Source organism: Lichenostomus cassidix, chromosome 1Aa (genome assembly GCF_008360975.1).
Source record: "Lichenostomus cassidix isolate B80296 chromosome 1Aa, HeHo_3.0, whole genome shotgun sequence".
Lineage (NCBI taxonomy): Eukaryota > Metazoa > Chordata > Aves > Passeriformes > Meliphagidae > Lichenostomus > Lichenostomus cassidix.
Genome location: NC_139480.1, coordinates 53,308,681 through 53,320,941, shown reverse-complemented (window position 1 = coordinate 53,320,941; position 12,261 = coordinate 53,308,681). Strand labels below are relative to the sequence as shown.

At 45.5% G+C, this 12,261-nt stretch overlaps 2 protein-coding genes across 3 annotated transcripts; one reads left to right on the top strand and one right to left on the bottom strand.

The window, feature by feature from the left end:
* Window positions 1-394: 394 nt before the first annotated feature.
* MCAT (malonyl-CoA-acyl carrier protein transacylase) lies at window positions 395-2,820 on the bottom strand. The gene is made up of 4 exons (XM_085048996.1): window positions 2,377-2,820; window positions 2,196-2,283; window positions 1,729-1,946; window positions 395-1,458 (listed from the first exon to the last, which is right to left on the bottom strand). Exons 1-4 carry the CDS (start codon window positions 2,818-2,820, stop codon window positions 1,036-1,038), a joined length of 1,173 nt encoding a protein of 390 aa, XP_084905122.1. The 3' UTR covers window positions 395-1,035.
* Window positions 2,796-11,595, top strand: TSPO (translocator protein). 2 transcript variants are annotated; one of them, XR_014849349.1, is made up of 5 exons: window positions 2,796-3,100; window positions 8,608-8,808; window positions 9,851-9,989; window positions 10,520-10,602; window positions 10,864-11,089. XR_014849349.1 is itself a non-coding variant. In XM_085049006.1 (4 exons), the coding sequence occupies exons 1-4, from the start codon at window positions 2,796-2,798 to the stop codon at window positions 11,038-11,040; spliced, it is 822 nt and encodes a 273-aa protein (XP_084905132.1). In that variant the 3' UTR covers window positions 11,041-11,595. The 2 variants fall into 2 exon arrangements, 1 of the variants encoding a protein (XP_084905132.1); XM_085049006.1 differs by lacking the exon at window positions 10,520-10,602 and having other exon boundaries at window positions 10,864-11,595.
* Window positions 11,596-12,261: the final 666 nt, after the last annotated feature.

Sequence of the window (12,261 nt, the reverse complement as noted above, 5' to 3'; positions counted from 1 at the left end):
TTTCATAAATGCGAAATTACAGAATGATTGGTACTGTAATTGGAAGTTCCCCTGCATTTCATAATACATTATTGAAGGCATGGTCAGACCTTTGATTTGAGTAATATTTCCTATATTTTCCCTATATATCTGTTAAATATAGCATTAGAATACCAAAATAAAAAACACAAACAGAACTGGAAGCTCTTTCCAGGAGGAGCAACGTGCTGCTCCTCCAGATCATAATTTCCTGCTGCCAGGAAATATACATAATATTTTTGTTAAGCTTTTTTTTTCCCAGTGAACATTTCTTGTGTAACTTAGCACAAACAGTGTGGCACTGGACAACTGGAGTGAAAGTTACCTCCATCCCCATGTAGACAGAGCCAATAATGATGCACCCCAAAAAACAGCATGAAAAGCTTCATAGTTTATTTATAGTTTAACCTTAAGAAAATAATTTTTCTAGCAACATCTTCTGCCTTACTCAGCTGCTACCAGGCAATTAAGGACACAAAATAAGAGAATTTTACATAGATGAACATCCCATAAGTCAGCTGAATTAGAAAACAGAACACCAACACACTGAAAGCCGTACCAACAAATGGCTCCTCCAAATGCACCCTCAATCCCAGAACAGAGCCCTCCACAACTTGGAGCCAACAGCCTCATTCTACCCCTGCATTCCTAGAGAAGATCCCTGCACCACACAGCCGAGGCTACCAACTGTAACTTGAATCCACACCCAAAAAACACCCCCCAAAAAAACCACCAAACCAAAAAACCAGAGAGGGAAGGCTGCTTGCAGGATTGAGGCCAAACAGTGCTACTTGGCCTGTTTGTTGATAACTTTGCAGTCCCAACACAGTTAGAAGAGCCAAACTTTGCTCTCCCCTTCCACACCTGAGGAACTCAAAAGAAAATGTTCATTGCAATTATGCACATAGTGCTCTTTATGTCCTGAGAAGCCAAGAATGTTTAAGACCTCCTCTTTTGGGAGCACAAAGTTTTAAATCAGAAAAAAACAAGTCTTGTGGATTTTTCTCAACACGTTACTTAAGTCTCTGCTGCTTCCTCATCTTCCAGAGCATTTACATGTTTATATTGTTTCCAGGCCTTTAAATTACATTGTTTGAGAATGGCTCCCAGTTGATTCCCAGGCCCCACTTCATACGTGTAAGGAAATTCTGTTCCTTGCTTTCTTTCGTACACTGAGTGCATGGTCTGTTCCCACAGAACAGGTGACACCACCTGCTTCACTAACAGCTTCTGAATGTGCTGTGAGTGCATGTACTTTTTGCCATCAACATTGGAATACACACAGAGCAGTGGTTTCTGAATCTCAATCGATTTTAGGACTTCAGCCAAAGGCTCCACTGCTGGTTCCATAAGTGTGGTATGAAAAGCCCCACTGACTGGGAGCATTTTTGTACGTTTAAAATAATATTTTCGGGCATTCTCCTGCAAAAACTCCAAAGCCTATAAAAGAGAGAGAGAAGTGAGTCTTGCACAAGAAAGGTTTTCTCAGCCACCCCATAAGAATCACTTCATCAGACTTACTTCGATAAAGGGATTCCCTTCCCTACCCAACAACTGAACACATGCTGGAAAAAAAAACCCCACAGATAAAATACTTTTGCTTGGACAAAGTAAGACTGTACTTATCACCCACACAAAAGTGCAAAGGAAAAGTTTTAAAAAAGTGAAACGCTCAGTTCAACTGAAGGAATAGTTATTCTGAAGCAATACCTGTAAGTGTCCTGCAATGACTCTGCTGTCTGGAAACAAATAGTTTGAAACTGTGCACACGGGGTTCTCTATCCCCAGCGATTCACAGTGTTTACGGGCTTCCAGGCAGGCAAATTTGTAATTTGCCTCTCGCCGACCGATAACCGAGAGCATTCCACTGGGGACAGCTTCCGACGCCTTTTGCATGGCTTCGGCGCGCACTTTCACCGCGTACAGCGCTACGGAGAGAAACAGAGATGCTGCGTGAATGCTGCGCAAGAAAGGGCAGTTGTTCACTCTTGCGAAACGTCAATGCCTTTAATGCTGGATTACACATGTTAAAGCGAACAGGGGAAGTAAAATTCTTCCTCGGGGAGAAAAAGAAAAAAGGGGCGTGAGGGACACAGTGATAACAGGCAACGCTTTGGAAACAGCATGGGCCCGCGGTGGGAGATGCTAGCAGGCAGTTCCGCACGTCCCCCAGGCACCTTCGGCAAAGCCCAGGGCTCCAGCGAAGACCAGCGCCGCGAACTCCCCCACGCTGTAGCCGGCGGCCGCCACGCAGCGCTCCACGACCTGCGGGGACAGAGCCGAGCGGCGCCTCAGCCGCAGCGCGGGGCAGGCCCGAGGCGCCGCCACCCCACCGCCCCGACCGGCCCGCCCGCTCACTTCAGGCTGCTGGTGGTTGAGCTTCTCCACGGCGGCCAGGGAGGCGACGAACACGGCGGGCTGGCAGTGCTGGGTGCGGTCCAGCGCGTCCCGCGGCCCCTCCAGGCAGAGGGAGAGCAGGTCGTAGCCCAGCACCTTCTCGGCCAGGCGGTACATGTCCCGCACGCCGGGATAGCGCTGCAGCCCGCGGCACATCCCCACGAACTGGCTGCCCTGCCCGGGGAAGAGCAGCACCGTGCCCTCCCGGGGGCACCGCCACTCCCGCCTCGCCGCCGCCGCGCCCGGCTCCTCGGCCTCCACCGAGCTCTGCAGGAGGTCGCTCAGGGTCGCCGCCCGGTCCCCAGCGCCGGGGCGGGAGCTGCCCCACCGCCACGCAGCGCCGCGGAGGCCGCCGCGCCCGCTGCAGCCACCAAGCCGCCATGGCGCCGCGGCCCAGCCGCCCATGGCCGCCGCCCGGGAACGGGCGTTGCCACGGGAACGGGGCGGCCCCCGCCGGCAGCCGCTGCCGGGCCGGGTGCCGGCAAAGGGGACGGGAAGCGAGGGAAGGGAGGGAGGGAGCGAGGGAGGTCGGTCGGTCGGGCCGCCCCGGCGCTCACCGCCCTCACCCCGCGCGCCGCCCTGGGCCCAGCCCGCGCCAGGCGCCTCCCGCCCGCCCGGGGGCGGCGCTTCGCTGCCTCGGCAGAGCAGGCGCGACTGGCGGCGGCAGCGGCACGGAGAGGAGGAGGTAACGCCGGCGCTGCCCGCGGCACGGCAGGGGATGGGACGGGATGGGACGGGGAGCCCTACGGGCGGCGCAGCCCCGTAGCGGGGCCCGGCTGCCTCTCCGGAGGGGCCGCCCGACCGCTCCCCAGCCCCGGCGCGGGTCCCGGCGCTCCTGGAGCGCTGCTGCCGGCGGGACCGCGCCGCGCCCCGGGCGGCCCTGGCTCCCTGGCGGGTTGGCGGAGCAGGGTGAGGGGGCCGATCTCGCTCCCTGCAGCCAGCGACAGCCCCGTGCTGGCCCGCCGGGATCCCCCGGGCAGCACGGGACATGCGGCGCTGGATGGCGGCGGGCGGGGAGCGACAATGCCGCCGCTCACGGGCCGAGAGGACTTGGGCAAACACTCACGGCTTTTCCATGTTGGTGTTTAGCATGGAAAGTATTAAAAAAAAAAAAAAAAAAAAGGAACCAAGCTAGGAAACTTCCTAATTTTTATCCGGCACACGAGTTTTTCTGGGGCTCGCAGCCGTCTGTGCGCGCTCGCCCGAAAGGCAGAAGCTGTTCCTCTGGTCTCTGCCGCGCACACGAGGCACCTTCGCTCTCCGCACCCAGCACAAGTTTTCACGCTGCTGTTTAACTAAAAATGTCTTCCTTCAGTGTCGCTGAGGAACATTTCTGTAAGGGTGAAAGAAAGGGCTTTGGTTTTAATTCTGAGTTTTTGAGTAATGCTTATAAATCAGCACAAAATGCACTGTGGTATGATTTGAGCGTTCCGTGGTACGATTGTTTTTTAAAAAGTGACAGTTACCATGCTGGAGTTGCAATTCTGTAACGACTTTGCACCGAGTAAGGTTATGAAACTGTATCAAGCATTGAGTCAGAGCAGCTCAGTAAAAGGACTGTGTTAGTACAGCTTGGGAGGAGGAAATGTGTCACAATAACAAAAAATTATACTGACTTTTTATTTGGGCCAATTTGAAAGCATCACAGTGAGCAGATTTTTCTCACTTTTCTATTCTCTGTGCTGGGTTATTTTGTAAGATGACTTCTTCCATGTTTGTAATGTTCCATGTTCCGGGTAAAATACCTGGAAAAGCCGGTGAGCTTCTCAAGGTAGCTGAAATACATGGACAGTAACATAGGAGATATATGACATAGATGTGACCACATCCCAGCCTGTGGCTGCCTCCACCGGTACAATAAGTGTCAATGAGAAGAGATTGAGCAGTAAATGGCAAATTATCCCAGAAAAGATTTTGCTCCAGTATGCATTTCGGTTCCCAGTATATGATTAAATCATAGATTTCCACAACTTGTGCTCTACCACTTTGAAAGAAGTGTAACGTGGGCAGTGAGATTTTTTTTGTTTCCATCTCTACACCTTGCATTATAGTCTTAAGTAAATACCATAGTTTTATTTCTACATACATATTATAAACATATATTATACACTTATTAGATATTTATATTCTATTTATATTATATAATATTCATTGTTTGAAGTGTCTCTATTACTTTAGATTAGATAGCAAAGGTAAGACTGCTTTTTTTGTTTGGTGGTAGCTGTATTCTTTGTCATCAACTATGACATAACTTTTAGTGTTGCAGCTACCCTGGTGTTAAAGCCACAACACACATAAACAGTTTATCAATATAAATTAATTACGTTATCTTTAATTCTTCAGGCAGCTATCTCAGGAAGAAGCCTTTTCCCTGGGGAAAATTTGCATGCTGCCTCTCAGAACTGGGCAGAGCCTCATCTACCCTCAAGAAAATGTATGGTAGAGCATGAGAGGGAGAGTGTCTGTCCTGGGGACCTTTCATGGTATGGTCACAGCTTTGTCAGTCCATCTCCAAACAGTGGGCACGAGGAACCCCAGGGCTGTGAAGGTGATTTAGCTCTGCTGAGGGATTTTCCTTTGCGTTTTTAATGCGATTTTTAAGCCCCATGTGATTGGGTAGGTAGCCCCAAGCTGCACAAGAATGGAACTAGTGAGAAGTTTTATCAGCATAGGGGTATAAGAAAATGTGAGGAAACAGAAAATGGGTAGGATAACGAAGAATATGTTGCAGGGCAGAGATAAGAGTGGAAAAGAAGTAAACAAGTGTGTGTGAGAAGAAAATATTTCCAACCCTGCTGGTTCTTAGAGGCAGATATCTGCTGGGTATACTGCAGGTATCTTCCACAGACATCCAGCATTCTTCAGTATGAAAATAAGGGTGCAAGAATATTGTGTAACTCGCCCTGGAGCTGGGATATGATCAGGAAAGTAGTTATTATTTCTAGGTTGAGTAATATTGGCACAGCCAATGGGGCTGTGTTAGCAAGTCTGTGGTGTGTAAGTTCTCACCAAATCATTTCAGAGCATCAGCTATATGCTGAAAGGAAGGCAGGGCTGATGAACCTCTGTGATTACATTCCTTTCAGAAAATGTACAGGGTGTTCTGTAAACATTGCACAGCTCTTGTGCTGCACAGGTAGACAACGACTGCAGCACTGGCCAAAGCACAGATTCTCCAGTGCATCCTTGCCTTTTACTCCTTCTCTTGCTAAAGACCTACATCAGGTAACCAGAGACAGATGGACAGGGCTTCTTCCATAATCAACTAATGCTGTTTTCTGAATTAACTATGCTTTTTATGGAAAATTGATACTGATACTTAATTTCTTGGGAATGAAAATACAGGAACTCCCACTGCGGATGGACAGCTGTGGTCTATTAGGCAGCTGTGATCTTACTGCCAGCACCTCTTACTGCCCGGTTTTATCCTTCTTTCTCCTTGCAAGACAGACTATTTTGCCATGCTTGGGAAATCCTGAGCACATACAGCACATAATTAATTAGCAGTAATATTAATTAAAAGACTGGGACACCAACATTTAGTTCCAGCTGGTATGTTCAATCTCTTCACTTTGATTTCCTCTCCTTTGCTGTTCATGAATGACTTCACTTTTTTTGTTTCTTTTCTATGTGTCTTCCCTGTTTCTATTGGCCTGCCTGGTTGTCTTTCTCTTGTCACTAAAGAATTATTTCAGTGTTCTTCCTCCAACATGCATGGGTACAGATGCATAACTACATCATTTATTCACTAATGACTGTAACAGAGCAGTATTGTTTCAATTTTATAGTATATAGCACTTTCAGCTTACAGAACACTTTCAGACTTATTTCCCTGGGGAGAAGCTGACAGAACTCCTGACAAAGTCCAGTTGCTGAACACTGCAAAGAAACCACTCTTATATCATTAACATCCAAATAAAGCATTAAACCCCTTTGGGTTCTTGCTTATCACTTTTGAAAAAAAACAGTATTTGGCAGCCATGCTGGAGTTGCACAGATCACAGCACGTGTAGAGATCTAAGCCTGGCCTATCTGTAGGCAAAGCAAAAGCAACAGGATCAAAAATGAGTGAGATCTTATTAACTTTAAATTTCTAACTCAACCTTTGGAGATTGCTCATCTGAAGGCAACCAAAGAGAATCACTGTGCTCAGAGCTCTTGTTCCCATCACACCTGGTTGCTCCTGCACATGGCAATTGCTTCACATCCCTGTAAAAGCAGAGCCTTTCACACTGTCAGTAGGGATGACAAGTGGTGTACACAGCAGCTGACAGCCTGCTTCCTTGGGAGATAACAGCACAGATCTAAGTGCAGGAGAACAGGGAAACTCCTCTGCTCCATTTAAGATGCTTCCTCAGAAGCAGAATCCAGTAGGCAGGAAGTATGGCAGCAATGACCACAGCAAAGGTCTCTGCAGATTTTTTCCTCCCTCCCTTGTCCATCTTCCACCCAAACCTTATTGATTCTACTGCAGCAGAGTACCATATCATTCTCCCCTTTCTCCTTCTCCCCAGCCTTAGTTCTGAATCCTCCCTTGCTTAGTTTTTTCCACCCACTCAGTCTTTTGTTGGTTTTGACCTTGACTTGTACCTCTTTGATGTTTTTTTCTGCTGCCTTTTTTTGTGTGTATTTCTATTCATTGCCAACTCCCCCCAAGCCCACAGCCCAGGCCTATCTGCCCTTTCTTGTTTACTCCTCACCTTTCTCATCCTACATGCCTTACCAGTCTCTCCATGCTCTCAGCTTACTTTTAAAACTCTGCTCTGCTTCTATCACCAGGATTTCTCTCAATCCCATGTAAACTGGATTGTGGTCCCAGCCACTGAAATCTCATGATTAAATCTGTGTGGACAAAGCCCTGAGTGCAGGGACAAAAACCATAATGCAAAAGCTCCCTTGCTGCCCAAGCTTTCACCTGATCTCCAAACAGAAATCCACTGGGTCAGAGCTGTGACAATGCAACGTCATCCTGTGCTTAAACTGATAGGAAATGGCACATCTGTTCAAATAGGATTTCCCCTTCCCCACTCCCTGCCTCCTCATCCCAGCAGTCATGACTATAGCTATAGAAGCTTTGAAATCCAGGGAAAGACAACAGCCAAGACAGTATCAATATGGCACTTTTCTCTGATGAGCCTCTGAAATGCTCACTGACTTAAAACTTTTTTTTTCTCTCCTGGGCCTTCTGCAGCTGCCCTTTCCCCACTGCTGCAATCTCTGATAACATCATCTCTCTCCTGCATACCAGATGAACAGGAATTGGGTGTATTTGCCTACTGTGTATTTGAAGAAATCTCTTTCAGTTCTGCCCTTTTTATTGTAGCTCTAATGTTTACATTTTAGTAAACTAAGCACAGCTCTTCTGTAGCATTTGGCTTTTGGCCTGAAAATCTGCAATGAAGCTTTTTCCTCCTTCCTTGCTTGCTGGTTTTCCTGCTGCCTGTACCCTAACTAAAGCAACATGGCCTAGCAGAGCAAGGCATTACTTAGCCCTAGTTCTGTAGGCAAATTTAATGGGCTTGGCAGCTACAATTACTGCAACTGACTGAACGCTTCATGAAGGAGCCAAAGATATAATCCCCATGTATCCAGATCACCTTCCTTGTTTAGCAAAACGTCGTTTAAGTACTTATCTTCTCATTGTCCTCCCTGGTGTTTATTTTCCAAGGCAGCTTCTCAAGTGTCCTCTACTAATTCACATCCCTCTGACTCCCATTGAGCATCCTGCAGAGAACACAGAACATTATTTTGCCTGAGCACAGGAAAACATGTGCTTTTTTCTTACTTGTCTCTGCCATTTCACTGAGGCTGTGGGATTTTTGGTGAATACAGAAATACACACTTCTTACTGCATTTATTGATTTTCCAAGTGCAGTTCATATAACATCAAACTGCTTTATTCCTCTGGTATACTTATGGGTGAGGATATTTATGTAGGTTAAATTCAATAACCCTAGTGCACTCAGCTGAGAGGGAAGGCCCCACTTCCCACTGGCTCCCACCTCCCTAGTGACAGATTCCTTTACAGGTGTATTGGTACAAGATCCATTAATTGCAGCTGCAGTCTCTCTCAGTGACAACACCATGCTGTGGATCAGATCTGACATGCGTATTTTTTCAATCTGCTAGAAATGGAAACTTTTGCATTTGCACTTTAAAATTGCTCTCAATCAACATTTTGTTCTGTTTCAGATTTGCTGTCTCAATGGAATTGGTACCAGCCTGGGCCCCAGCAGTAGGCTTCACGCTCCTGCCCCATGCAGGAGGATTTTTAGGAAGAAGTATAACCAAAAAGGAAATCCCAGCATGGTATGAAACTCTACAGAAGCCATCCTGGTGTCCACCGAACTGGGTGTTTGCTCCTGTTTGGGGAACTCTTTATACATCTATGGGGTATGTTTTTCACATTGTATTAAGGCACTTACCTGATCTCAAAGTTGCTTTTTGTATCATGCTGGACCAGAGAACTATGACTGTACTCCTGTGGCTGTATGTTTGTAAGAAAGTGCGTCAAGCTGCCTCTTTAACAGGTAAAAACATGTTTTGGGAGTTGTGTGTGGGTTTGATAGGACATTTTGTATGCAGAAATATCCACATCAAAAGCAGGAGCTTGAAAAGCTGCCATTAAGTTGCTTTCCTCATTCATTCTGAGGGGAAGACCTGCCAAGCTGGAAACAATGGAGCAAGGAAGCACAGGGATTTCTTCTAAGTATGTCCTTCAGTAGTTTTAGGAAAATAAAAAAAAAAAGGGGGGGGAGGAAATTAGGATAGAACTATTATAACAGAGCTTAATAATGCAAAGGATGAATTGAATGTGAGATTGGCACTCCCACATTCTCTCATTTTGGTTTCATTTTCTTTCCAGAAAAGCTCTGTAATTTTTATAGCCTTAGGTCCTGTCCCTCCCTACTAGTATTCTCTTTTCCTTCTGCTCTTACAGACTGTACTTTTAAACTTATTTAAGTGTAATACTTGTGTATTTCAAGAGTTAGCATTTGAATGAGACCATTACTGGCCTGTGAATAAAAATGTGCCTTTTATCAGTGAGAAGAGTTGAGTGGCTTTCCCAACTTCCTGCATGTTGATTGCACAATCTGTAACCCTGTGTCTGGATTCCTCATCACAAATCTGGGTAGCAGGTTAACTTGTTTCCATTTCAACATGGCATTCTCTTTAAAGACTGAAATGCAGTAGGTTACCTGCTCCCATGCACTTAGAAGTGAGAACTCTGGCATGATTGGGAATTTTTCTCTTCATGTTGCTACCCAGAGCAGCTGATCAAGCCTCTGCTGTCATTACTCTACCAAGTAGTGCCTGGATAGATAAATTTTCCAAATTAATCTGTACACTAGCACTGAAGTTATTTCATTTGGTCAAAAATGTGTGGTAGCTTTAAGCAGTGTAGTGAATTACACTTTCTCTTTGCTCTCTACAGATATGGCTCCTACCTGGTGTGGAAGGAACTGGGGGGCTTCAATGAAAAGTCAGTGGTTCCTCTGGGTCTGTATGCAGGGAACTTGGCATTAAACTGGGCATGGACTCCAATATTTTTTGGAGCTCACAAAATGGGATGGGTAAGTGGAAAACTTGAGTTTCTTAATCGAAGGCTCCTACTCTTATTTACAAGGTACTAACATGGAAGGTTTATGTCATAATCTTGTCTCCCTGAAAATGGGCCTGAGTACAGAATATGGCTTGCAGAAATTTTCTAAAATTCTCTTTAATGCATGCCAGCAGCCACCTGAAGGAATTTACATATCTAGACCATCCTTAAATGGATAGTCTTCAAGCAGCTCTTTCTGCCAGCCTTTGGTAAGAGCTTTGTGTGACTAGAAAATGTAAATATTTATGCCTTAGTGAAATTCCTAGGTCTTTCTGGCAAACAGCAGTGATAAGAAGCTTATTACATTATTCTGGTGATCAATACCCACTTTAGAAAAGACTCAATTTCTGCAGTTCTCTGAAAAGAAATAGCTTGTCTCAAAAATAAGAACTGGTAATAAAAAAAATTATGTGTTTGCCTGGTTCTCTAGCTGTACATGCAATGCTGTAACAGGGAGACTTTGCAATCCATCAGAGATTCAGTCACACCTCATCTTTTCAGGTGGCATCGGTGACATGAACAAAGTGGAGAAGTCTGCTTGCTCCAAGTCACACTGGGAAGTGTCTCACTGCCCACTAAAGAGGGTATGGATGAGAGAGGCTTCGTTATCCCTATGCTCACAGCTGTATACTGCCCTATTTGTACCTGTTGTATTGTGTTATGACTCAAAGTGATTCGTACCTCAGCAGAAATCTATCATGTTTTCCTGCTGGCTGGTTTTCTTAGAAGGATTGAACTCAAGAGGGATAGAACAGGTGCCAGAGCTAGGTGGAAAGAGTGACACAGACTGTGGAGTCAAGGAAATGCACGAGTGAAAACAACACTAACCACGTTCTGTGTTTCAGGGGCTGGTGACTCTCCTGCTTACAACTGGTACAGCAACAGCTACAACTGCTTCCTGGTACAACATTAACAAAACAGCAGCTTATTTGATGGTTCCTTATCTAGCTTGGCTAAGCTTGGCTTCTGCACTCAATTATCGGATCTGGAAGGACAATCGCAACAAGAAAAAACCTGAATAAGTAGTTTTCAGCCAAAAGCTCCTTTTTTCACAATAATTTTTTATACAAAGTTATGGCCTTGTTTTATTTTTAGCTAAACTACTTCTACCATTAGTTTGCTAATTACAAGTTGACAAAACAAATACACTTTTATTAGGCAAGCCACAAAGGGCTGAATGCCTGACTGGGTTTTATAGCAAACTAAATGAAAGTCTTGATTGAAAAGTACTAGTGCCATATTACAGCATTATATGTTACATGACAACAGCATTTTAACTGTTACCAGAAGAAAGCAGGACCTCAAACGTCCTTATGTTCAGAGGCAGAAATCCAGCCACACACTAACAGTTTCCAGAAAGGTGTTCCCAACAGTGACAGGCATGACTGAGGCCTGAATCTTTCATGTTTACCACTAGACACAGTGCTTTAGGGCTATGATATGTCCCACTACAGCTACCAGATGTTCATCTTCTGGTCATTGTACTCTGGAAATGTTTAAGAGCTCTTTTTAACCATTTGTGCCTTCTCACAATCTAGTGTCAGCCAAATGCATTAAACTACATGTGAACTTACTAACCTTGTTCCTTGCTGGTATCATTTTGAAATTGTTTTGAGCAGAAAAACACTGAAGGCAGCAGGATGCTACAGCCTCAAAAACAGCCCTTTCATCTCTTCTCTTGACCTTTGCAATGGCCAAGACAAACCAGGAAATTCAGAGCACCTGTGAGGAAACTGTGAGAACCAGTCACAACATTTCTTAAATCACATTTACATAAGGAGTCCAAACCAGTTCTGGTTCCCCTGAGCAGGAAGCCAACATGGTGTGAGCATCACTTCTGGCTGTGCAATCCTTCTCTCCCTTCTGCCCACCTGCACAGTGATTGGATTTTCCTAAGCCACAGATAGTTTGCTTCTCCAGATGTGTTCCAGTCAGTGGAACAAAGGAGGTTTCTGCAGACCAGCCTGCAATAGCCCCAAATGTTCCCCTGTGTTGCTGATCATGAGGAATATGCATTGCATATTTGCAAAGCTTAAAGCAACGTTTAGAACACTTAACACTAATTTATAACTGCACTTTTCTCTCAAGCACATCCTAATTGCTGCAGACTAGCTTAAATAATGACTACCTATGGAATATATGTCATGACAGGCACCAGAATTTTTTGCAACTTGTGCATAAAAATGCTACATTTTAGCCAGTGACCCTGATTTGAGGAAAGATTAGGAATGATTCATTTCAAA